Source organism: Microtus oregoni, unplaced genomic scaffold (assembly GCF_018167655.1).
Source record: "Microtus oregoni isolate MIOR12 unplaced genomic scaffold, Mior012 000061F_ref0000440, whole genome shotgun sequence".
NCBI lineage: Eukaryota > Metazoa > Chordata > Mammalia > Rodentia > Cricetidae > Microtus > Microtus oregoni.
The window spans coordinates 5,297,259-5,325,241 of NW_024543871.1; the positions used below are offsets into that span (position 1 = coordinate 5,297,259).

The window sequence follows — 27,983 nt, forward strand, 5'->3', positions numbered from 1 at the left end:
GTACCCCTTTCTCCACAACCTCTCAGCAAAGGCTATCATTGGTGTTTTTTATTTTAGCCATTCTGACAGGTGTAAGGTGGTATCTTAAAGTTGTCTTGATTTGCATTTCCCTGATCGCTAAGGAAGTTGAGCATGACCTTAAGTGTCTTTTGGCTATTTGAAGTTCTTCTGTTGAGAATTCTCTGTTCAGATCAGTGCCCCATTTTATAATTGGGTTGATTAGCCTTTTACGGTCTAGTTTCTTGAGTTCTTTATATATTTTGGAGATCAAACCTTTGTCAGTTGCAGGGTTGGTGAAGATCTTCTCCCTGTCAGTGGGTTGTCTTTTTGTCTTAGTGACAGTGTCCTTTGCTTTACAGAAGCTTCTCAGCCTCAGGAAGTCCCATTTATTCAATGATGCCCTTAGTGTCTGTGCTGCTGGGGTTATACATAGGAAGTGGTCTCCTGTGCCCATGTGCTGTAGAGTACTTCCCACTTTCTCTTCTATCAGGTTCAGTGTGTTCGGACTGATATTGAGGTCTTTAATCCATTTGGATTTGAGTTTTGTGCATGGTGATAGATATGGATCTATTTTCATTCTTCTACAGATTGAAATCCAGTTTTGCCAGCACCATTTGTTGAAGATGCTCTCTTTTTTCCATTGTATACTTTTAGCTCCTTTATCGAAGATCAGGTGTTCATAGGTTTGTGGGTTAATGTCAGGGTCTTCTATTCGATTCCATTGGTCGACTTCTCTGTTTTTATGCCAATACCAAGCTGTTTTCAATACTGTAGCTCTGTAATAGAGTTTGAAGTCAGGGATGGTAATGCCTCCAGACAAACCTTTATTGTATAAGATTGTTTTGGCTCTCCTGGGTTTTTTGTTTTTCCATATAAAGTTGATTATTGTCTTCTCCAGATCTGTGAAGAATTTTGATGGGATTTTGATGGGGATTGCATTGAATCTATAGATTGCTTTTGGTAGAATTGCCATTTTTACTATGTTGGTCCTCCCAATCCAAGAGCAAGGGAGGTCTTTCCATTTTCTGGTGTCTTCTTCAATTTCTTTCTTCAAAGACTTATAGTTCTTGTCAAGTAGATCTTTCACTTCCTTGGTCAGGGTTACCCCAAGGTATTTTATGCTATTTGTGGCTATCGTGAAAGGTGATGCTTCTCTGATTTCCCTCTCTGCTTCCTTATCCTTGGTGTATAGGAAGGCAACTGATTTTTTGGAGTTGATCTTGTATCCTGCCACGTTACTAAAGCTGTTTATCAGCTGTAGGAGTTCTTTGGTAGAATTTTTGGGGTCGCTTATGTACACTATCATATCATCTGCAAATAACGAAAGCTTAACTTCTTCCTTTCCAATACGAATCCCCTTGATCTCCTTATGTTGTCTTATTGCTATTGCTAGAATTTCAAGCACTATATTGAAGAGGAATGGCGAGAGTGGACATCCTTGTCGTGTTCCTGATTTTAGTGGGATGGCTTTGAGTTTTTCTCCGTTTAATTTAATGTTAGCTGTTGGCTTGCTGTAAATAGCTTTTATTATATTTAGGTAGGACCCTTGTATCCCTATTCTCTCCAAGACCTTTATCATAAAGGGGTGTTGAATTTTGTCAAATGCTTTTTCCGCATCTAGTGAAATGATCATATGGTTTTTTTCTTTCAGTTTATTTATATGGTGGATTACATTGATAGATTTGCGTATGTTGAACCAGCCCTGCATCTCTGGGATGAAGCCTACTTGATCATAATGGATAATTTTTCTTATGTGTTCTTGGATTCGGTTTGCCAGTATTTTATTGAAGATTTTTGCGTCGATGTTCATGAGTGAGATCGGTCTGTAATTCTCTTTCTTGGTTGGGTCTTTTTGTGGTTTTGGTATCAGGGTAACTGTAGCTTCATAAAAGGAATTTGGCAATGACTCTTCTGATTCTATATTGTGAAATACCTTAAGGAGTATAGGTATTAATTCTTCTTGGAAGTTCTGGTAGAATTCTTCATTGAAACCATCTGGTCCTGGGCTTTTTTTCGAAGGGAGATTTTTGATAACCATTTCTAATTCTTCGCGAGAAACCGGTCTATTTAGATCATTCACCTGGTCTTGGTTTAGCTTTGGTATATGATACTTATTTAAAAAAATGTCCATTTCTTTTGTATTTTCCAGTTTTGTGGCATACAGGCTTTTGTAGTAAGATCTAATGATTCTCTGAATTTCCTCTGTGTCTGTGGTTATGTCCCCCTTTTCATTTCTGATCTTATTTATTTGCGTGTTCTCTCTCTGTCGTTTAATTAGTTTGGATAAGGGTTTGTCGATCTTGTTGATTTTCTCCAAGAACCAGCTTTTTGTTTCATTGATTCTTTGGACTGTTTTCTGTGTTTCTATTTTGTTGATTTCAGCCCTCAGTTTTATTATTTCCAGTCTTCTACTTCTCCTGGGCGCGTCTGCTTCTTTTTTTTCTAGAGCTTTCAGGTGTGTTTTTAAGTCCCCAATGTATGCATTCTCCGTTTTCTTTAAGTGGGCACTTAGTGCTATGAACTTTCCTCTTAGCACTGCTTTCATTGTGTCCCATAGGTTTGAGTATGTTGTCCCTTTATTTTCATTAAATTCAAGGAAGACTTTAATTTCTTTCTTGATTTCTTCCTTGACCCAGGTGTGGTTCAGTAGTTGACTGTTCAGTTTCCATGAGTTTGTCGGTTTTTTGGGGGCAGCGTGGTTGTTGCCTTCTAACTTTAATCCGTGATGATCTGATAATACACAGGTGGACACTGATATTTTTTTGTATCTGTGGAGGTTTCCTTTGTTTCCGAGTATGTGGTCAATTTTTGAGAAGGTTCCATGAGCTGCAGAGAAGAAGGTATATTCTTTCCTATTTGGGTGGAATGTTCTATAGATGTCTGTTAAGTCCATTTGCTTCATTACCTCCAATAATTCTCTTAATTCTCTATTAGGTTTCTGTCTGATTGACCTGTCCATTGGAGAGAGAGGTGTGTTGAAGTCTCCTACTACTAGTGTGTGTGGTTTGATGTCTGCCTTGAGTTCTAGTAATATTTCTTTTACATAAGTAGGTGCTTTTATATTGGGGGCGTATATATTCAGGATTGAGACGTCCTCCTGATGAATTGTTCCTGTTATGAGTATAAAGTGACCGTCTCGGTCTCTTCTGATTGATTTTAGTTTGAAGTCAGTTTTGTTAGAAATTAGTATGGCCACACCTGCTTTTTTCTTAGGACCATTTGCTTGAAACACCTTTTCCCAACCCTTTACTCTGAGTAGGTGCCTGTCTTTGTGGTTGAGATGTGTTTCTTGCAAACAGCAGAATGTTGGATCCTGTTTTTGTATCCAATCTTTTAGCCTGTGCCTTTTTATAGGTGAATTGAGCCCATTAATATTAAGTGATATTAATGACCAGTGGTTGTTTACTCCGGTTATTCTTATTGCTTTTGGTAGTAGAGATTGTGTGTCTCCTTTCTTTGAGATGTGCTCATGAAGGGTCATTAGATGCCTGGGTTATTGTAGGCAGTGTTGGATTCCTTGGGTTGCGATTTTCCTTCTATTACTTTCTGTAGGGCTGGATTTGTGGCTACGTATTGTTTAAATTTGTTCTTATCCTGGAATGTCTTGTTTTCTCCGTTGATAGTGAACGATAGCTTGGCTGGGTATAGTAGTTTGGGTTTGCATCCATGGTCTCTTAGCTTCTGCAGAACCTCTATCCAGGACCTTCTGGCTTTCATAGTTTCCATCGAGAAGTCAGGTGTAAGTCTGATCGGTTTACCTTTATAAGTTACTTGCCCTTTTTCTTTTGCAGCTCTTAATATTCTTTCTTTAACCTGTATATTTTGTGTTTTGATTATTATATGGCGAGGAGATGTTTTTCTTTGATCCAGTCTGTTTGGTGTTCTGTATGCTTCTTGAATATTTAAATGAATATCTTTCTTTAAGTTGGGAAAGTTTTCTTCCATAATTTTGTTGAAAATATTTTCTGAGCCTTTGAGCTGTGACTCTTCTCCTTCTTCTATTCCTATTATTCTTAGGTTTGGTTTTTTTATTGTGTCCCATAGTTCCTGAATGTTTTGTGTTGAGAATTTGTTGGCTTTGCTGTTTTCTTTGATCTGTTCGTTTATTTTCTCTATGGTGTCCTCAGCATCTGAGAGTCTTTCTTCTAGCTCTTGTATTCTATTGATTATGCTTGTTTCTGTAGACTCTGCTCGTTGGCCTAGATTTTCCATATCCAGCTGGTCCTCAGTTTGTATTTTCTTCTTTGCCTTCATTTCAGTTTTCAATTCTTGAACTGTTTCCATTACCTGTTTGATGGTTTTTTCTTGGTTTCCCAGGGTATCATGTACGTATTTACTCATTTCTTCAAACTTTTTGTTATACTTCTCATCCATTTCTATAAGGGCATTTTTTACATGTTGTTTAAGGGACTCTATTATCTTCATAAAGTCGATTTTTTCCACTTCTTCTGTGTTAGGTTGTTCAAATACTTCTGTTGTAAGATCATTGGGTTCTGATGTTTTCATGTTGTTTTTCGGATTATTGGGTGAGTTCTTGCCTTGGCGCCTGCCCATCTCCTCCTATTGATCCTATCCAATGGATCCTTTAGAAACCGGATCAGGTTTCCCTGCTGGCCAAGGGCTCCGCTTACAAAATGCCCTCACTCTCTTTCGTGGTTCCTGCTGCAGGCCAAGAACCCTCTCACCCCTCCGAAGGATCTTCAGGACAGGACCAAGCTCCCCTTGTGCCAGTGACCTGGCCAACCAAAGGCCTACCTCTTTGATTCAATTGTAGTAGGGCGATCTCCTCTCCTTATTGCACGCCTGTCCCAGCCGCTTGGGTCTGGCCGCTGCTCCACCGTGTCTGGCGCTGCTGCCTTGCCGCCGCTGCGCCGAGCTGCGTCTGGCGCCGCCTCCGCTGCGCCTCTGTGCGTTTGGCGCCACTGCAGCTGCGCCTCTGTGCGTCTGGCGCCGCCGCCGCTTTGCCTCTGTGCATCTGGCGTCTAGTTCCAATTCTTATTCTGACTGCCATAAAATCCGTTAAGATTTCACCAAGCCCTGTTACTTTCATGTAAATTGAGACTGCTTCTTATCATATTCACCTTCCAGGTTTGTACAGGCTGAGATAACATATTATGTGAAAGTATTTTCAAGATCCAAAATCTATTGACACATATGTGCATGCATGCCTATAGGTGCACACATGAAACACACGCACATTTATACATATATCCAATACATTAACTAAAATCCAAGGTTTTGACTTTGTTAAAAAAAATACTTAGCTGTTGAAAGGTAACCAGGAATGTGTTGCTGCAAAGTTACCTGGTTCTTGACATAATTCACTATAGTAAATGACAAAATTTTAAAGATTGGACTGTCATGTATGAAAGACAATTATTTTAATTGAATTCGGGAGAAACAGAAGATTGTGAATATTTTATGCCAAAAGAAATTAAATTTTCTAAGGAGGCTAATATCATGTTGTAGTTGATAATTCCATAGATAAATCAGAAGCAGCTATAAGTTAGCAGCTGCTTTATCAATGTAAGCCCTGAGGTGTACATATGTCACTATTGAGTACTTTTGTCAGTTATGTGGGACTGCCTAGAGTTCTGTGTATGTATGTCAGATGGAGGAAAGAAATATTACTTATAATCATGACTTGGCAAGGTAGCTACTTGCCTTTGGGAATATATGATTTAAGTTTGACAGCCGACTTTAAGGGTGGGGAGATTATAATACCACCTTCTGCTATGCTACTGACAAAAGCAACATTTTGTAGATGGGCAATGTAGGGAGTCTCAAACTGTGTCATTACCACAATGGACGATCTGGAGGCTCAGAAGCTGAACTGTTGTGTGGGATCATGCTGTTTCCTTTAGCATCACTTGGTCTTACCTGTACTTTTCCATATTCTCACTCTCTGGCCTATATGTTCATTTCTGCCTCTCAATAATATCATTATCTTTACTAGTAAATAACTTATGGAATGTAATTCTCCTTTAGTTCCCTTTTCAATGTATATAAATGATTTACCTTGATTTAGCTTCGTTTCAATCCTACTTAATTTGTCTGTTGCCTCCATAATCTTATGTCCCTACTACTTCAAAACCAAAATTGTGCTGGTTCATACTCACCATTTTACTAAATTGGCTACTTAATACTCTTAAGAGTGAGAATCAAAGGTCTCTTCTCATCCATATTTTATTTGACTCATCTCTAGCGTCTGAAAATTATAATTACCTCTGCCTTGAAAAAAATTTCCTTACTCCTTTGTGCTCTTAGATTATTACTTTTCAATAATTTTGTCCTTTTTTGTAGAGTCCTATACCCAGATTCTCATCATTTAGATTTTCATTCTTATATTAATCTATTTTAAATTGTCCAAGACTTCAAGTATCATTCACAGAAATTCATAATTAAGCCTATCAGTGAAACTCTTAATTACCCACATCTCTCATGGGTGAGCTCTAAAATCAAACCATCACCATATTTTGCTTGTTTGCTTTCTGAGACTTTGTTGTTGTTGTTTTTTTGGTTGTTGTTGCTTGGGCTCTTGAAATGAGACAGAGATGTTTTTACTCTATATAGCTCATAGTAACTTGGAACTAACTAATTACATAAAGTTGGCCTCAACACATGGAAATCCTCCATCAATTCCTGAGTTCAGAAATTACAGTATATGCTACAATGCCTAGCCCAGAAATATTTAGGTTAGAACTAGATTCATTACATACTACCTAGTGACCTAGTGGAATATTGTTAAGATTTTCTAACCATTGGTATTAAAACCACAAATTAAAATAAATATGATAAAATAAGCATTCAGAAAATGATAGAAAAGGTGTTTGAGATATGGCTTAGTGAGAAAAGCAATTGCTATACTAGTCTGTGTATCATAGTTCAAGACCAAGAACCCGACATAACAATGATGACCATTACAGCAAGTTGGAAGGTGAAGACCAGAAAATCCCTGGAACGTCAAAGGCCAGCTAGCTTGGCATATGCACAAGCAAACAATAAAATAATATGGTTTCAACAAAGGTGGAAAGTGAAGACCCAAACCTGTGATTGATCTCTGACATCCACATGTATGCACAAATAAGTATATACACTTGAATAAGGAATACACATGTACACAGAGAGACTGAAGATAAGAAAGAGATGGTATAGACCCTTTTACCTCTCCTTCTAGACCTAGATTAATATTTTCAATTATTAATTAAAGAATGAAAAATTCAAAAATATTCTTTAAAAGTATCCTAAAATTTTGAGAATAAAACTGGTTTCAACCAACATCTCTTCCTTATTTTGGATATATTTTATTGTTTACTTTCACTTATTCTATTTTTCCATGTACCCTCCAAAAATATGGTGTGTGGATTGAGTCAGGTTCTAACTATGCAATTTTTGGTGGCCTGAAACTTGCTATGTAGACCAGGTTAGCCTTTAGCTCACAGAGATCTACCTGTCTCTGCCCCTCAAGTGCTGGGACTAAAGTTATGTGTCACTACACCACAGAATGCTATAAAAACACAGATAAAGAATTTTTATATGAAAGTTGAGGTAAAAAAAATTTATATGGTCTGAATGTGTTAATCCCTTTATAATTTGTGTTTTGAATTAAAATGTCTAATGTGTTGGGAATAAAGGGTGTGATATTTGGACAATTGTTGGGTCAAGAATAGCATTTGTGTCCTTACAAAAGAGAGTCAGGAGAACCTGATAGCCCACTGCTACCATGAAAGGACATAACAGCATATACCATCTATGAAGGCCACACCATCACCAGACACTACTTACTTGTGCCTTAATCCTAGATCTCCAAAGCTCCACAATTATGAGTATGCATTTTGGCTTTTTACAAATTAACCAGTATAAGTGCTTTTCTTAACTGTTTGAAAGAGTCAAGTGTGAACACCAGTAAAGGAAAACAAAGTTAAAATATTTCTTCTTCCAGATCACATCCATTTAGTTCACAAGTCCTGTATTATTATTTGTCTCTCTATGAGAAAAGACTCTATTTTCAACAAGAATATAAGATCATTGAAGGTAGGGTTTTCTTTTATTTTTTTCTTTGTTGCCACCAGAATCACATTAGAATAGTGCTGTAACATGGTAAACAAACAATAATTATCTGATGAAATTGTTGAAAGGCATCTATACTGCATTTAATCCATCATAGTATTTATAATGAACTGTTGTTTTCCATTTAAAGTACTTTTGTTATGCACATTCTTATACCCTCACATCAAAGTGTTTTTTAATAGAATGGGGAAGCAGATGTTACTGTTTATTTGCATATCTGTTTGCCAAAGGGGGCAATTCTTTTTGAGCTTTCTAGCTCTTAAATGAAATATTGGGTAGCAAAGTTTCACAGTTCTTGCAGAGATGGTTCAAAGATCTGACGACTAAACCCGATTTTATCTTTTGCTCTTAGAGGACAAACACTTTTGTGTTGTGGAATTAATAAAGAACCAGCTGGTTTCTCCCAATGGGTGATGTTGAGTGCAATGCCTTTGATAAATACAGAGACACAAACACATACACTCATGCGCGCGCGCACACACACACACACACACACAGAGAGAGAGAGAGAGAGAGAGAGAGAGAGAGAGAGAAATAAACCTCTGCAGAAAAATGAGTCCAAAGGAAAATTAGTTTCTAGCAATTCAAATATATTTTGTACTTTCAGTAAAATACATCAGACATGTGTCTATTAGCTTGACATGACAATGAAAATATTTATTATGATAAACAATTGAGTTTGGAGTGGAAAATTGTTAAAGGCTACTTCTCTTCTGCTCAAAATCCTGTATTTCTGGGTTAAATAGTGAATTTGGTAGGAAAGTATGATGATATATGGTTAAGGAAGGCAAAAAGTCAGAGAGTGACTTCTCTACATTCTAATTTTGGGTTGTTTTGCACAGATATTACATCAATCAGTTTATTTTCCATTCCCTAAAACACCTGTTTACATTTACACTTGGATTCCTAAATAAATCTCCATATAAAATTGGATTTCTTCTCATCTCAGAAAAAATTTCCTATCCTTATAACATATAACAAATTATGTTTACTTATGGTTTTATTTTGAGATGAACCTGAGAATGTTTTATTAAAAAGCATACTTAAAATACTATCACAAAAATACACAGAGAAAAAAAATCACAGAAGTGCTACAGATTGTTGTGACAATGAACTCCTATGTGTTGTTTTATATTACTAAAGCTTTGTTTCCAACATCTAAAGAACATATTGTGAATACAAAATTATCTTTATTTAAATTTATTCTATATTTATCATTTATTATAGTCTGAAAAGATTGGTTGATTCCTGTTTTTGTATAGTAAACAGGATTTATAGGTCCTAGATTAGTTCTAAGAAGTATTTTCTTGTCTTAAAATGAATCTTTAAATCTGTGGCTGAAGATAGATTTGGCTAAACCCAGTGCTGTTCAAGGATTAAAGCATTAGGTATTGCTGAATTTAAGCAGTGAATATGTACATTTCAAGCTTTTTTTCCTTTAGTCATTATTGGAGGAAAAAATTATTCCTGTAAATCTATTTTTCTATTGCAAATATTCTAAGGGGAAAAAGCTACTTCTAAATCTTAGGGAGATTTTAGTACTACTGTAAAATACAGAAATATAATTACTGCTAGATAGCTTATTTTTATGAGTTAATATGTAAAAGGTATTATTTCATAGATATTTATAATACTGTCATCACCATTAATGAACATTTCTTTCAAATGTTTCTTATTTCCCCAAGACAGACACTAGGTCTAAAAGTATAGCAAGCATCAGTCATACGGATTTCATTTCTCCTTTTAGTCTTTGCCAGTCAGTGTCTTGTGCACCAATTGTTTTTGTTCTTTTAAAAAATAACCCTGTACAGGCTACTTAAGTGTCCTATGGGCCCAAAGCCAATAAAGGCAGTTTGTATCATACCAAGGAACAACCATCTATCAGCATATGATAAAAATAAAGGGATAGACTTTTCCACTATCCTTCTGACTCCTTCACATAATTCTGGTTCACTTTTGCTAGCTGATGTGGCCATTCTTTTCTTAAATGCACCCTCTCCCTAGCATTGGAAAAATTAACAACAAATATCTAAGTAGGAATTATTTTGGTGAATGAACAAAGTTGGTATATATCACAATCATTTGAAATAGATAAATTACATTTCCAAGAACAGGTCAAACAAACTTCAGAGGTCTTGACTAAATATTCTAGTGAGTAAAAGACTATATACTCCAAGTTAGAAGATTGACTTGAGAGGCACAAAAGAACATAGTTAAGAGAAACAATAATACTGAAAATTTTTCCTTAAAGGAGAAGCTGCATAAACAGTTTGAGAAACTGAAGGAAATGTCCCTGTGCTTTGAAGGCTGTGGGTAGCTTTTTGATGTCTCTACAGAAATAAGGACTGATTGATCAGATATTAAAATCTGGTGGGCCACATATACTCAAAGAATGTGTGAACAGGATTGATCAACATACAGAAAGGAAAGAAAAAAGGGGGTATTTTGAAAAGCTAGAGAAAACTAAAAGCAGAGTGCAAATCACATATGAATTCTAAAATAAGCCTTGTCACAGTTGATGTGAGTGCTAGAAACCTATTTTTAATATGAGAAAACTGAGGTTTAGAATTCCACAATGTGCCCTCAGCCTACTACGAAAAAGTGAAATTCAACACCAGATTTAGTGGTTCTACAGTCTACTCTTGAAGGCTTTTATCAGAATGGCAAAGGGTCAAAGCCACATGATGACACTGATATGGAGGTTTATTTGACAGGACGTAATTGGCTGTGTACAGAAGAAACGAATAAACAAAGAATCTGTAGTCTACAGAATACTTATATATTGACACCATGATAAAGAAAGAAAATACAGCAGGGACTTCAGCCTAAAATTTCTTTCTTGTTCATAGCTTAAAAGGCATATTTTTGGGGTTCCATAATGTTTACCTTTTATCAGTATCAGAAGGAACACATTTTCCTACAACACTGACACCTTGGCCAAATAGGTCCAAATGGTTAAGAAGGGGAAGGTTTAATGATGGAGGAAGGTCATTGGTAATAAACAAACTGCCTTGGCCCATTTGATAGGCCATCCCTTAGGTGGGTGGAGTAGGCAGAACAGAATGCTGGGAGGAAGTGAGGTAAGATGCCTCAGACCCAGACTCGATAGCTCTCCTCTCTGGGGCAGATGCGATGAAGCTCCGACTCAGGATGGACATAGGCTAGAATCTTCCTGGTAAGAAGCACCTTGGGGTGCTAGACACATTATTAGAAATGGGCTAGTCCAGGTGCGAGAGTTAGCCGAGAAGAGGCTAGATATAATGGGCCAAGCAGTGTTTAAAAGAATACAGTTTCTTTGTAATTATTTCGGGTGTAAAGCTAGCCAGGTGGCGGGACACAGCCCCGCCGTTCCTACTACAACAGTTTAAGGATAACTTAAATAGATGACTGATGAATGTACAGGTGTATGAGTATGATGATTCCTTCTAGAATGCCTTTTCCTCCAGTTTTCACCAAATCTTGTGATATAACACAATTTTATGCTTTTTTTTTCCTCACAGAAGCTTCCATTTTTCTTTTCTATCTACCACGTTGCTTCCTCAGCATCGCTATTCCCACCTTGGTTAGGTCTGCTTCTTCCAAGTATGTTGGCTTTGGGATTACATAGATATAACTATTTATTATGGAGTTGTTATTCATTTTGTTTTATTGTCACTACCACAGAAAGGAAGCAATGCAAAAAAAAATGCAAAAAAGAAAAAAGAAAAAAGAAAGGAAGCAATGCATAGTCAAACATGTAGATACTAAACCTATATCTTGGATTAAAAATGTTACATAGACTGTTAGTTCCTACCTCTGTGGTGTTTATTAATTTCTTGATTTCTCAATTGGGGATAATATACTAAAAGTACCCCAAATACGGGTATTCATATAAGTATTAAAGCAGTGCATGCATAAGGATCAAGATACAGTACACATGTAACAGGGCTACACTTTTCGCTAATATTGTTGTGGCTAATACTAGAAGATAAGGTTCTAGACTATAGGGATCCTTGGAGTAGTCACAGAGTACCAGGATCAGTAAGTGTTCAGTGAATACTCTGCAAGACATGCTCAGTAAGCCATAGACTCAGAGATATATGTGGATAGTTGATGTTTTAGAACAGATTGAAGCTAATGTGGCTTTCTGAACTGTAGTGACTCTGAACTTTTATCCTTGTTATCTTATTCCTGCCAGGATCTTAAACTGAATTGAAAATGGTAATATTTATTTGATACTTTCTATGTTCTTGGGTCTGAGCAGATATTTTACATATATATTTTCATTCGGGTCTTAAGACAAACCCACAAGGTAAGGCCTGTGATTTCTCCATGTATCACTTAGAGAAACTGAAGCTGTTGAGGTTAGTAATATATCTAGGTCTGTGACAACATCAGTGTCTTAGTCTTGGATGTTGAATCACATATGTCTAAATACATCATTAAGTCTCTTTGATTTTGGTAATGTGCCCATTCTTTGGTTTAAAAAGATAGGTCATCTATAAATATAGTACTGTCACTACCAATGGATGGGCTAGAAGAGGAGGTAAAAGGGTTGATAGCCAAGAAAGGAAAAGTTCATGGTAGGATACAAATCAGAGTATAGTGATTAGTTAGGGCATTATTTCTCTGAATGACAGAAGGCATGTAGTAATCCTAAAGTTGTTCTGGAGATTGATGACAAGGTAACCTCACTAGGTCTCATAGGTTTGTGTCATAAAAACACAAAAAAAGGAGTATGGCTCTAAGGATTGGAATACAGTGATGTTAGCATATATTTATGCAAAAGCATGCCAGGAAAGGCAGTATAATAACATATGCGTTTACTTGGGGTAGATTATGAGTGTAAGGAGGGAAACATTTTTAATTGGATGAAGAAAGAAATTGAAAAGGAATAAGAAGGAGAATTTGTCCTTGTGTTATTATTATTGTGCTATTATTACTACTATTTATCAAATACTTCCTGGGTTCATGGCTGCTCTAAGAATATTGAAAATTTAATTTACTTAATTATCACAACACCCTCATGAACCTCATAAATAGGTTTTACTATCACCCTTATTGTACAGATGATAAGCCTGAAACATGGTGTTGATGAATAACATATACAAGGGCACATACCTTATATCTAGTGGATCAGAACATCTACAATGAGCCATTTGTCCAGATGAATAAAAATATGCTTGTTGACTTTCAATACCAACAGAGAAATGCCATAAGAGAAAAGTACAGTGAACAGAAGTAATTATAATTCTATGGTCACATATTAGTTGTATTATTTACCTAAACACAAATATATAGCAAACTCAACTTGTCTTCTTGGAGACTGCACATCCCAGAAGGTAGGGAAAATGAAATATTGTGAATCAACTAAAATACAGAGAAATTTTGGATTATAGGTGATAGCAAGCTTTTGAGGAAGAAATTATTTTATCTTGGAGTTAATATGCATATTATAAAGCAAAAATCCTAGGCTTTAGGAAAACAGTTCTTTAAAGTGCAGTAGGTAGGGTTCATATTCTAAGACTCTTTAAATTGGAGATTTGTTAATGATAGGAACCTGTGTGTCTCCATTTAGTTTCAACCTGTGAAGTACATGTACCTAAATATGGGCATGAGAACAAAAGATACAAAGGTATAAGAATATATAATTAAAGTAATGTCAAGAATGCTCTTGTCCAAACTGCATCTGAGACTCAAGAAAATACTAAGTATTTTAGCAAAGGTTGATTTTTAAAAATATGTGTAAAGTAAGAAGAACAAAGAGAAAGAGATATACAATTGTTATCAGAGTGAAAAGTTAGGGAATCTTTTCTTGATTTCTAGCACTCATTGCAAAAAAAATATCTATGCACTATATATGGCAAACAAACATCAAGAAATATATATTAAAGTGTAAGTTGGGCAAAGGTTCATTAAAAGTATGTGAGCCTGGCAAGACAGCTCAGTTAATAATGTGCTTGCTATTCAAATCCAAGGACCAAAATCCCATCTCCAGTACTCATGTTTAACAGAAAAGCCAGCTATTTGCAATTGATAGCTGCTAGAAGAACAAAATTCAATTTTCTTTGGTAGACTGACACTGGTGATAACAACCATACTCATGCGCAAACTTCATGCTCAAGAGTAGTTGGCCAATATAAAAGAGAATCCATGGTTTCTTGTGTACTGTTTTTGTTGATCAAGAGTAGTTGGCCAATATAAAAGAGAATCCATGGTTTCTTGTGTACTGTTTTTGTTGATCTGTTTTGTTTTGTTTTTTTTATATTATGAGAAAGCATGAAGTTGGGTGGGGGTATGAGAGGACTTTGGAGAGGAGAAGGAATATGATCAAAATATAGTCTATGAAAATTTAATAAACAGACAAAATAAAAGCCAAGCAACTTGGTGTGCACTTGTTACCCAAGTTCTGGGAAGGCAGAAACAGGCAGATTCCCAGTGTGTGCTGGACAGTTAGACTAACTATATTGACAAACTCCAGGCCAATGAAGAACCTGTTTTATAAAATAAGGTAGATGGTACCTGATAAATGATGTTTGAGTTTGACTTCTGGCATGTGCATATCTCTCTCTCTCTCTCTCTGTCTGTCTCTCTCTCTCTCTGTCTGTCTCTCTCTCTCTCTGTCTGTCTGTCTCTCTCTCTCTCTCTCTCTCTCTCACACACACACACACACACACACACACGAGCTTATACATATACAAAGATTGTGATACTAATAGGGTAGATTCTAAGAGATTTCTTGCTCAGCTCTGCTGTAGGAATTCCTACAGCCAGTAGCCTTTAAGCTACCTTCACACTTGGGCGTGGCCTCTTGTACTATATATGTCGATGTAAAGCACATGTTTGTCCTCTCTTTCGGCAGCGGGATTTGGTTTCTGTTCCCCGTTAGAGTAGAGGAGTGTGATCTGTGATTCTGCACCTAAATAAACAACCCTTTATTATGCTCAATTCTGAGCTAGTATGGGATTTCTTTTTAGCATCAGTCTTCATTTGGAGCCTCATGTTGGATGCCATTTTGCTGTAGGGAGGCTGCTAAAATAACCACACAGAAACTGTATCAATAAAATCACTACTTGGCCAATTAGCTGTAGTTTCTTACTGGCTAACTCTTACATATTAATTTAACCCATTTCAGTTAACCTGTGTATTGCCACAAGGCTGTGGCTTATCGTGATTAGTTTTGTTTGTCTGTCTCCAGCAGAGCTACATGGCTTCTCCTGACTCTTCTTTCTCCCAGTATTCAGTTTAGTTTCCTCCACCTAGCTCTGTTCTTTTGCCTTATCACAGGCCAAGACAGTTTATTTAATAACCAATGGTATTCACAGCATACAGAGGGGAATCCCACATCACAGCTCTGGATACAAGATGTCACAGTATATCTATTACCCTTTACTGGAGCCTATATGGAGGAAATAAGAATGGTATGAGTTGATGGAAAAAGAATGAGAAGCAAAGATCTTCCTTTCTGGGAGCATATGAAAATAATAGGCCCCTAGTATAAAACCAAGGAACAGAAAAATGTTGTAATCCGTCAGTTAAATGCTTACTATGAGATATTTTGTAAAGCTTGCATTTTAGAAAACAACAAATGATTCTGTATGTAACTTGGTTAAGGTAAAAATAATTTCAGACTGTCTAACATATTTTAACCATATGAACAGCCAGCATAGACACATGCTGTAAAAATAGAAGGTCCTATACTTTGAAAGACCCTGAGAAACTTGTAACCTCCTGATTTGACAGATGCTGTCCAAAGATGCTGTTTCAGATAAGACTGTCTGCTTTGTACTTCGCTTTTTACCCTGGACATTTAATGGGGGAGTAAAAAAGAACTAGGGCTCTGATGCTTGCCAACTGACTTATGTAGTCAATATGATATAAATAAAAAGAATCTTTCTGGCTGAAGGAGAGAGGGAGAGAGAGAGAGAGAGAGAGAGAGAGAGAGAGAGAGAGAGAGGAGAGAGAGCCGCCAAACCCTCATATGTACATTTGTCCCTATTTTCCCCCACCAATCCACACCTCCTTTTTGGTACCTGAACCTCACTGAAGCTGGACATTGGCATATGAGTGTTCTAAATATGTTAATATTTTATCCCAGAGGAGAGCTAATTTCTGTGAATTGTATTCTATGGCCATTCCAGAGACTGTGGCATAGAAGAAAGGTGGCAGAAAACTAGAGATCGTAAACATAAACTTAAGTTTTGAAAATGGACAGGGCACAGTAAAAATCATCATGAGATTAAGGTAGAGCAAACTATTAAAATAAGTTTGAGCATTTAGTAACAAAAGTAAGAATAGAAACTGTGAGAAGAAAGTATAAAGCACCTAAAAGAATTCATGTTAGGCAAATACTTCTTTATTTGAGCAGTTATTAGATTGATAGATCAGAAAAAATGTAGGCACACTGTATCAATCAGTAAGTCATCTGACAAGATCCCATGCATAATATGGCTCTAAATAATATGCAGAAATGTGGGTTGTATGTTAGTACTACTGTGCTGTCTGATAGCAGATGTAGCCTTGCAGAGAGGTTTTCAGTGGTATGTCAGAGAGCTCTGACCGTATTCTGGCTCTATATACATTTTATCAGTGACTTATGTGAAAATGACAATGAATATCTCACCATCTTGCAGATTTATATTAGCATGACAGCAAAATATCTACTTTGCGTGGTAGAATTAGGATTCTGTTACTACTTCGTATTCCATCAGGATGAAATCAAATTATGACAGTTCAAGGGTCTAAATCTAGTCTAGCAATGCCACACTTTTCAAATGTATAATTTAAGAGGTTTCAATTATAGAGTATATAAAATATGGCCTAGTCTTAGACTTTATTAAAAAAGACTTAGAGCCATAGTTACTAGTGTTGTTAACTGTATCAACAGTGTCATATATCCATCAAACTTGGTGACATTGGAGTAGAACGTATCAGCCAAAATCATAGTAAAATAAGGGAGATAAATGATTGTTGGCCATAGCATATATCCCTGGATATGTGAGTCTAGATGACTGTTAAGAATCCTATATAGGCATAGTTGAACAAATGCTTTTGTCATTTGATAAAGCATCTCTTGGGTATATTCCCAAGAGTGGTATTGCTGGGTCCAGGGGTAAGTTGATCCAGAATTTCCTGAGAAACCGAAACACTGACTTCCACAGTGGTTGCACAAGATTGCATTCCCACCAGCAATGGATGAGGGTACCCGTTCCTCCACAGCCTCTCCAGCAAAGGTTATCCTTGGTGTTTTTGACTTTAGCCATTCTGACAGGTGTAAGATGATATCTCAAAGTTGTTTTGATTTGCATTTCCCTGATTGCTAAGGAAGTTCAACACGACCTTAAGTGTCTTTTGGCCATTTGAACTTCTTCTGTTGAGAATTCTCTGTTCAGTTCAGTGCCCCATTTTTTAATTGGGTTAATTAGCATTTTAAACTCTAGTTTCTTGAGTTCTCTATATATTTTGATGATCAGACCATTGTCTGTTGTGGGGTTGGTGAAAATCTTCTCCCAGTCAGTAGGTTGCCTTTGTGTCTTAGTGACCATGTCCTTTGCTTTACAGAAGCTTCTCAGTTTAAGTAGGTCCCATTTATTCAATGTTGCCCTTAATGTCTGTGCTTCTGGGGTTATACATAGGAAGCGATCTCCTGTGCCCATCTGTTGTAGGGTATTTCCCACTTTCTCTTCTATCAGGTTCAGTGTGTTCGGACTGATATTGAGGTCTTTAATCCATTTGGACTTGAGTTTTGTGCACGGTGAGAGATATGGGTCTATTTTCATTCTTCTACAGGTTGACATCCAGTTGTGCCAGCACCATTTGTTGAAGATGCTTTCTTTCTTCCATTGCATACTTTTAGCTCCTTTATCGAAAATGAGGTGTTCATAGGTTTATGGGATAAAATCCGGGCCTTCTATACGATTCCATTGGTCGACTTCTCTGTTTTTATGCCAGTACCACACTGTTTTCATTACTGTAGCTCTGTAATAGAGTTTGAAGTCAGGGATGGTAATGCCTCCAGAAGATCCTTTATTGTATAGGATTGTTTTGGCTATCCTGGGTTTTTTGTTTTTCCATATAAAGTTGATTATTGTCTTCTCCAGATCTGTGAAGAATTTTGATGGGATCTTGATGGGGATTGCATTGAATCTATAAATTGCCTTAGGTAGAATTGCCATTTTTACTATGTTGATCCTCCCAATCCAAGAGCAAGGGAGGTCCATCCATTTTTTGGTATCCTCTTCAATTTCTTTCTTCAATGCCTTAAAGTTCTTGTCAAATAAATCTTTCACTTCCTTGGTTAGATTTACCCCAAGATATTTTATGCTATTTGTGGCTATCGTGAATGGTGAAGTTTCTCTGATTTCCCTCTCTGCTTCCATATCCTTTGTGTATCAACTATGTTCATAGCAGTATTATTTGTAATAGCCAGAACCTGGAAACCACCTAGATGCCCTTCAATGGAAGAATGGATGAAGAAAGTATGGAATATATACACGCTAGAGTACTACGTTGCGGTAAAAAACAATGACTTCTCGAATTTTGCATGCAAATGGATGGAAATAGAAAACACTATCCTGAGTGAGGTGTCCCAGACCCAAAAAGATGAATATGGGATGTACTCACTCATAATTGGTTTCTAGCCATAAATAAGGACCACGGAGTCTACAAGAGGTGAACCTAAAGAAGCTAAGTAAGAAGGTGAACCCAAGGAAAAACATATAGTTGTCCTCTTGGCTAAGGGAAGTAGACCAAATTTCCGGGGAGAAAATGGGATCTTGGGGATGGGGTGGGATGGGGGTAAAGGGAGATGGGGAGAGAAAAGGTAGAAGGGAAGGAGGGGGGACCTGGGAAACAGGAGAATTGGGATAAAGGAAAGGTGGATAGGGGAGCATGGAAGCACAATTCTTAGTTAAGGGAGCCAGTTTAGGGTGGGCAAGAGACTTGAACCTAGAGGGGCTCCCTAGTGCCCAAGATGAGGTTCCCAGCTAGTTCCTTGGGCAGCTGAGGATTGGGAACCTGAAATGACCCTATCCTAGAGCAATACTGACGTATATCTTGCATATCATCATAGAATCTTCATCTGGTGATGGATAGAGATAGAGACAGAGACCCACTCAGGAGCACTGGACTGAGCTCCCAAGGTCCCAAGGAGGAGCAGAAGGAGGGAGACCATGAGCAAAGAATTCGGGACCACGAGGCATGCATCCACCCACTGAGACAGTGGAGCTGATCTACGGGGAGCTCACCAAGGCCAGCTGGACTGTGACCGAAAAAGCATGGGATAAAACTGGACTCTCTGAACATGGCGAACAATGAGGGCTGATGAGACACCAAGGACAATGGCAGGGGGTTTTGATCCTACTTAATGTGTTGGCTTTGTGGGAGCCTAGCCAGTTTGGATGTTCACCTTCCTAGATATGGACGGAGGGGGGAGGACCTAGGACTTACCACAGGGCAGGGAACCCTGACTGCTCTGTGGACTGGAGAGGGAGGAGGGGGAGAGGAGTGGGGGGAGGGGGAGAAGGGTGGGAGGAGGGGGAGAAGGGTGGGAGGAGGGGAAGGGAAATGGGAGGCTGGGAGGAGATGGAAACTTGTTTTTTTGTTTATGTTTTTTTTTCCTTCTTTTCGCAATAAAAAAAAAAAAGAATCCTATATGAGGGCCATCTGGTAGACTCCCAGGTCTTTCCTACCAAGCAGTCTTAGGAGGAATTATGAGAAAGACTGTCAAATGCCAGGTTGGTGACCAAAAATTTTTAATCTTTTAACCACATGGATTTCTTCTTGGCCCTGGACTCAGTGGAAGGAGAGAACGACTGATATGGTTTGCTTAAAAGCTTAAACTGTAGTACATAAGAGATGAAGTAAGCTAATCAAATTCCCCTTTACAGGCTTTGGAACCTAGTGCCAAAATGAAATGAAGCAGTTAGCAAAGGTGTAAGCAGATACTGTGGTAGACAAAAGAAACATTGAGTCATTGGCAAGAACAAGCTATTGGACAAAGAATGGAGTAACAACATAGAACATTTCCCTGTCTTTTAACGTTCAAAATCTATGTCTATAAACTTTGACTTTTCTTTGGGTCTTGACTAGAGTTTCTTGAGTTTTCAGGGACCAAGATCAATTGAAAATGTGTGCTTTTCAGGGAAACCTGATGGATCTCTGAGACTTGAAGCCAAAGGAGCTGGTAAGACTTGAGCTACACTGAGCTTTAAACTACATTCCTAGAGCAGTTTGGGCAAAGTGGGGTGTGCTTTAAAGAAAGTTATCAAGAATGGAAGTTGAAATCCAGAAATGTGAGGAATATGGGAAGTAATTGAGGAATCACTTAGCTTAACATATCATAGTCATAAATAATGAGAAGTGACAGAGGGGTCTTTATTTGGTGAGCCTCTAAACTTAGGGGATAATGAAGGGCATAATAGAAGTAGCCGATTTGGGTTCAATAGGAATCTTCAAGCAGTTTTTTGAGGTAGAATAAAATATTTCAGTTATTAGTCAATTTCCTTACTGGAGATATATAAAAAGACACAGGTGACCACTTAGTAGAGATAATAATGTCACCTTTCAATGTGCAAAGTGTTTCACAATGCACAAGGCACTTTATATTATATTAGTTTGTTCTTTTTAACACATGAGCATGATAGGCAGTTTTGGGAACATCCTTGGGATGGAAGACAGGACGTAAGTGCTTGCTCTTAAGTCTGGAAGATGTTTTGTACTTAATTTTACAAATGAGGAAGCTAAGGCTCTAAGAGGTCCTATTATTTAGTTTGTCCATAAATTACTATGCACTCATTCTTACTTTTTATTGACTAAGTATGAAATAGATATTTTTCAAGGATAAATTTGAAAAGTTCTAGTTAATCAGGCCAATAAGGCTTGTAGGTATTTTCAATTTGAGTTTTCTGATGCTGAATATATTTTCAAATGGGCTAAAAAGGCTCTCTCCGCAGTCTCACATGAAAACTTATGTTTGTCTCTACATCGTAGGAAGCTGAGACCAATTATTACGTTCCTTGCACAGATACAGAAGGTCCGTGGGTGCAATTTGTACAAACATGCCTAGATGTACATTTCAAATAAGAATAGTTTTCTCTAAATTTGCCTGATCCTATCTCCATCCTCCTTCCAGATTTCCTGTTATTTGTCTTCCTAGAAGAAGGGACTGTGTTTGCTTGACAGAACAGCTAGTTATCCACACTGCTTCCTTAGCCCCACAGACTAGTCAAAAGAAAAATGAGGGAGTAACCTCTCTTTCAAAACTATGAATATTTACATTTTCTTCAATTTCTTTAATTTATTATTTTTATTTTAGGTTTATGAGTGTTTTACCTTACATGTATGTCTATGCACTATGTGCATGTCTGGTGCCCAATAAGAGGAAAAGATGGTGTCAGATCTCCAGGGGCTAGAGTTAGATGATTGTGGGAAGTCATGTAGGTGTTAGGAGTTAAACTGAGTTCTACTGGAAGAATAGCCTGGAAGATTAGCTCTTAAATGTTCAGCTATCACTCCTGCCCCTGTAGATTTCCATTATTCATTGCTTCTCTCATTTTATAGACTTCCTCCCTCCAATTACAATGAAAGAAGAAGAAGAACAAGAGGTATGGGGATAAGGAAAGGAATGGGGATGGAATAAAGGGCTGATTTTTATCAAAATACATTATATGCCTGTATGAAATTTTCAACAAAAAAGAACAATGCACAAACCTTATCATTAGTACTATTCTGAATGTGCTGTCTTCACCACAGATCCTGACTGCTACTGTTGCATGTCCCATTGGAAGGGATCAGAAAAAAAGGGGGCTTACAAACCTTTTTAATCCAGTATATGATGAATGATACAGTTTTCTGGATTTGGGCCACAGCACTTTCAGTGGAAGTAGTGATACTCGCTGATGCCTTCTAATTTAATATGCTACTAGAAAGGAAAGCCTCATTATGTGAGTTTATTAGTCACTCCCTTTCAGTCACGATTCCCAGAGGATATTGGGATACAAGTTCATGCCAGACATTGTTTATTGACTGATATATTCTGAACATTGTTTATATAAATTTGTCTTTCTAAAATGATTAAGACATAGAGAAGTCAGCAGGAACTCCTGAAATTTGACAACAGAGTGCTCTCTCTGCTTTACTAGTTTATGTTTTGATATGTTAACAGAAAGTAACATTTGGGTGGTGATGAAGATTGAATTCAGGGTCTGATGAACTCCAGGCAAGTGCTCCATCCCTGAGATTTACTATCATCTCAAAAAACTGTAATGTTAAAAGAAAGGATGATGGGAAATAGTGAGTGATTTCTCAATTAATCCTATCTAGTGCTGATTATTTCATAGTCTAAGGACCTAGAATGGTAGAGAAATAGAACTTTATTCACAATAAAAGCTTATGTAGTGAATTCAGAAATTCAAATGTGTGACATGACAGAAAAACAGTCCTTCAAAATGTCATGCTACTTGAATACAATTTTCAAGGTACATATGCAGTTTCCCTTCATAAGGCAAATCTTTTCTGAACTATTAGAAGGTACTTTCCTTTTCAAGTGATTTTATAATAAATAACATGGCAATGGCCACTGTTCCTCCAACTGTTTTCTCTCCTTCCTCCCTTCCTTCCTTCCCTCTCTCTTCTCTCCTCTCTCCCTCCCTTTCTCCTCTCTCCTCTCTCCCTCCCTCTCTTCCTCCCCCTCTCTCCTTTCTTGAAATACAACACAATTGATTTTCATATTGAGGCTATAGTGACAACTCAGATCATTGCTTCCTTTTATTTTTGGCCGTATCTGAAAATGAGGTATTTATATATCTGTTATTTCATGTTGACTCATACATGTGCTTTGTTCCATGTCTGTGAGTGTGCCTGAATCACTGTTTCCTGTCTGCCTGGGATGAGATCTGCCCTTTTACTGATGCACCTGATTGTGTATAGTGGTTCATATTTGTGTTTTTCCGCAGACAACCATGGTGAAAGGAGTTCCTACTATTAGGAACTGTCAATATTCAAGTTTAGTGTCATCAGTAATAGCTTAAGTACCTGGTCTCCAGCGGTATGTTGCTGTTCAAGACCCAGCTGTTATGCAGATGAACTGAATCCTGTGTGCTGGTTGGAGGAGCAGGAGCAGCTGGGCTTGGCTGACTGCGGGTAGTCATTGATCTTCTTTGAAGAGAGTCCACTGTGGGAGGCGGCTTCCTGGCACAGGTGCAGGCGTGTGGAGGAGGTGGTGGTGGTGGGAGGGGTCTGAAGGTGAACTGGTTGTGTGGGCTGCTTTGCATGTCTAAAAGGGAGAGAAGAAAAAAAGCAAATCAAGACTTACTCTCCTACTTTGAGAACACAGCCTGACAGACTTATTAGGATTTCAGATAATATAACCTGTGAGGAGGGGGGAAGGAATTTGAAGTTCAGTCTATCTGTAAAAAAAAAAGTCACTTAACTTACAAAAGCACGTGCAGCAAGCTTATGAAATGTAAAACATTCACAGTTGCATTTACATGTAAATTCTTCAGGAATATACCAGCTAAAAGTAATGAATCTGCCTCACACAATTTGTCATAGTTTTTGCTACTGAACAAATAAATCATCAACGAGATATAAGACTACAGAACAGAAGTGAGCTGATTTCCATCAGTTGCAAAATAACATCTCACTTCAGAAAATACCAGTGAGAGGCACAAATTCGTTGCGAGGAAAATCATTCAGCACTTCAAATAAAAATATAAGGCCACCTTCTGACTTACCTCAAGAAAGGATGCTAGCCTGCCTACACAGAAGTAAATCCGTACTTCAGAAAAATAGCTCACAAGTGTGTAACTCAACTGCATGAAACTAATCTCTACACCAGTCCAACACCACAGAGTGGCTGCTTGTAAAAGGCAGGCTAAGAGGACATTGTTCTGGTTACTCTAAGCATTTCCACAGCCATGCAGAGCAAAGTCTGCACACCTTGCCTTTTTTCCACATCATTTTAGGATTCCTGCCAAGTTAACAGTAGGTTAGGCAACAGTGGGGAAACTTTTTCCTGCTTGTTTGCACAGGGGGCAAATAGGGACAGCAGTCCTCAGACTCCCGATGTTGCTATTGTTGGGTCTTTTTCCACTGCTGTACTCCCAGGCACATATCAAAACAGTTAGTTAGGATCCGGCCCAGGAGAAATACCCCAATTAAGGCCCTTTGAAAAGAAATCACTATTGTTGCAGATAGCCACCTCTCTTCCACAGAAGAAGCATAATAGGCCTCAAGTGATTGCTTGTAACACCAGCACGTTCTGGATAAACTTTGTAGACGGCACTGCTTTGTCCCACCTCCCCAATGACAGAGTTGGAAAGCAGAAAAATGCCAGAGGCTTTCAATGTCTAACAGAGGGCTCAGCTGGTGTGTTCTGAGGCCCACTTTGCAGTTAATGATCAGAGGGAAAAATTACTTCTTTCAGTCTTTTCATTTCAGACATGAATTTTAAAGACACTGGCTTGCTTTTCAAACAACAACAACAACAACAACAACAACAAAACCCACCCAAAAACATGACACTATTATCTCAGGAGCAAAGACCATGACAAATTATTGGCTGGATTTTTCTAGTACAGGTGGCTTCCCCTTTAAATAAACTCAATTTATAAAAGTATGAAAGACAAAAGACAGATTTTGTACAAAAGACAGATATGGTAAGGAATGGTAATTATTTTATTTACAGACTCTATTAGGTGTTCAGCTATCCTTATATATTTAAAACACTGTTAATTTCCTAAATCACCCCTGTACTCCATGTTTAGCCCAAATCCAATAACCCCTAAAATGTCATCAGTAGTATTTAACATTTGATTAATATTTTTAAATTGTGTATTCATACTCACATAGACAGAAATATGTTTTGCATTGTTTGAACCCAAGGAAGCATAAAGTTCTAAGACACAAAAGACCATTTTACAGATGGGAAATTTGTTTAGGAACCAAAGCAAACTGATAGTTTCACCATGAATAGAACTCGCATATGACTCTGCCAGTGGCTTAGTACAAATAATAAAATTTTCTCCTTCTTATGATTCTCAGGCACAGAATCTTCTGAATTTTCTGAATTTTCACCTATGTTTATGTGTCTGCTTCCTCTTAAACTAATGTAAATTCTAAAACACAGAATGGAAAGTAAAAGAGCATAGAATTTGGAAGAATGGCAAACTTGGCTTGGGGTTCAATTTCTTTCATTCTGAAACTTGACCACAAATGTAGCCCAAATGTTTAACAAGAATTTTGACATAATTGATAGAGTTAGGAGAGAGAGCACGAGCAAGGAACTCAGGACCGCGAGGTGTTTGCACTCACACACTGAGACAATGGGGATGTTCTATTGGGAACTCACCAAGGCCAGCTGGCCTGGGTCTGGAAAAGCCTGGGATAAAACCGGACTCTCTGAACATAGCGGACAATGAGGACTACTGAGAACTCAAGAACAATGGCAATGTGTTTCTGATCCTACTGCACGCACTGGCTTTGTGGGAGCCTAGGCAGTTTGGATGCTCAAGATGGAGGTGGGAGTTCCTTGGACTTCCCACAGGACAGGGAACCCTGATTGCTTTTCGGGCTGGGGGGGGGGACTCAATTGGGGGAGGGGGAGGGAAATGGGAGGCGGTGGCGGGAAAGAGACAGAAATCTTTAGTAAATAAATAAATTAAAAAAAAGAATTTTGACATAAAGCCTGAGAAAGCTTAAAATAAAAGGGATTCTAGACAGACAAGAACAGAGTCAAGTGCAGATTCTTGGTAACTGTCTTTTCTTCAGTAGACTCTGTTTGCTGAAGGTAAGTAGAGGCATGGCTACATTAAAAGAGCTTCCTCACTCAGCTTTACCACAAAAAAACTTGCAGCTCTTTTAAGAGGTTCTGCCACAAAGCACTAAATATCACTAAAATATGCATATTCAATTGTAAGTGTATATACATGTATCAACATATACATATATTTTAAAGGTGATTTACTTTGCAATTCTACCTACAGCAGAGGTATTATATCATTATTGCATTTTTAATTAAATATGGTTTCATCACTATTCATAATATGCTATTTATAAGCATTTGAAGGAAATTCTGCAAACAATAAAACTAAATGATTATGAGTGATTTTTCCTTTTAACAATACTACTGGATGATTAGTGATATACATATGTACATTAATCAATTTTACTATTTATTTTTATTCTAGTATTTCATATGCAGAGACTTTCTAATGTTAATATTTTTAAATGTTTTCACAGTATTGAAATGTTGTTCTTAGTAGACTGTATGCAAGCCTTAACCCTTAAGAAATGCAAATGATCTCAGATTTGTTCGTCTTCTTTTTCTTTTACCTAAGGAAAAAGACAGGGAATGCACTTGTTCCCTCCAAATGAAGCAATTTAATCCTTGGGCTCTGTGAAATGGGATTTCCCAACATTAAACAGTAATGAAAAATACATTAGTGTTCAGTGTCATGAGCGCTAGAGCACTAATTCCAGTAGCTTTGGAGTCTCATGCACTCACTTTCAAATGCTTTTGGTAGTCCAGTGTTCAAGAAAAAGATGCAAAGTGGGTGATGGGGTGGAGAGATGGTTATGCAAATATCAATATCCAGACATACTTCTAAAGCTTTTCTGAAAGTAAAGTAAGTTTTTGGATGGCAAGGTCTAATTCATATAATATACTTAGAAATGAACCAATTTCAGTTCTAAGGTCCCAAAATAACTTGGTAAAATAATCTCTCAGTGGGGAAATTTCTTCAAACTGTAGATCTAAGGTATTTTAGTTGTGGCAGAGTTGTTGGTAGGAGTATATGCTGTAAAAGCAGCACTTACTTTTTCTCCAAAAGGTAAGTGAGAAAGAAGGCAACATGCATCTTCCCCTACCCATTTTGCAGACAATGTTTAATATGAATCATTGCTAGATAAAACTTTCAGCAGAAACTACAGTATGTCTACTTGGATGTATTGTTTCTCACATTTCATTAGCATATGCAGTGAGTTCTGCTACAAGGTATTATATTCATTTCTAAAATTCATGATACTATGAAAATTACATATGTGAGAAAATATGAAAAAATATTTTGCAGAATGCGATGGCTAATGACAGTTATCAGTTTGACAAGTTCTAGAATTGTGGAAAAGACAAGCCAGTGGATAACTGTACGGAGTTATCTACATTAGTTATTAAGTGAAGAACCACCCCAACTATAGGTGGCACCATTTCCTAGACTGAGACTATGTATTTAATGAAAAGGTAGAAGGGAGTTTTGCTAAATTATACATTTTTATATAATTCCTGTCAGTAGAAGCAACGTGCCAAGCCACTTTCTACTTGTACTGCTATGCCTTCCTTGTCATGTTAAGAGTCTGTATCCTCGGACCTATAAGACAGAATAATCCTTTCCTAAGTTGTTTCTGTCCTGTATTTTGTCATGTTAAACAGAAGAACTAGTACTCAGTGCAATACCCCCCCCAAGAGAAAAACTAGTGACATATTAAAGAAGGTGCTTAGTAAGAGTGGTAGTATAGTTTTTAAATCATTTATTTATTTTTATTTTATGTGCAGTGGTGTTTTGCCAGCATGTATGTCTGTATGAGGGTGTTAGATCATGAGTAACAGACAGTTGTGAGCTGATATGTGGACGCTGGGCATTCAACCAGGTCCTCGTGAAGAACAATCATTTTTCTCTACCTTTTTATACATTCAAATACACAATGTCAAACAAAGTGTGACATTTTGCTTTCAAAAATATTTGAAATCTGCTTTTGAAAATGGGCATTGGAAGGTTGTAAAGAATGAGACATTAGAAAATATTAGGAGGATTATTTGACTAGGACAGTATTTCTAATGCCAGGTGTGCATAGACAAAGTTCCTAACACACATGGTGAGTTGGTGTGTGAAATCATATGTCCATCTTGTGTACTTTTATGTGATATTCAGCTGTATACA

The 27,983-nt window shown here is 37.5% G+C and overlaps 1 protein-coding gene across 1 annotated transcript in view; it reads right to left on the minus strand.

The window, feature by feature from the left end:
* The window catches only part of Tenm1 (teneurin transmembrane protein 1), a 577,348-nt gene that overhangs the window by 319,011 nt on the left and 230,354 nt on the right, over positions 1-27,983 (minus strand). The window contains 1 exon segment of the mRNA XM_041639938.1: positions 23,083-23,323. Within this exon segment, the coding sequence (XP_041495872.1) occupies positions 23,083-23,323 (241 nt within the window).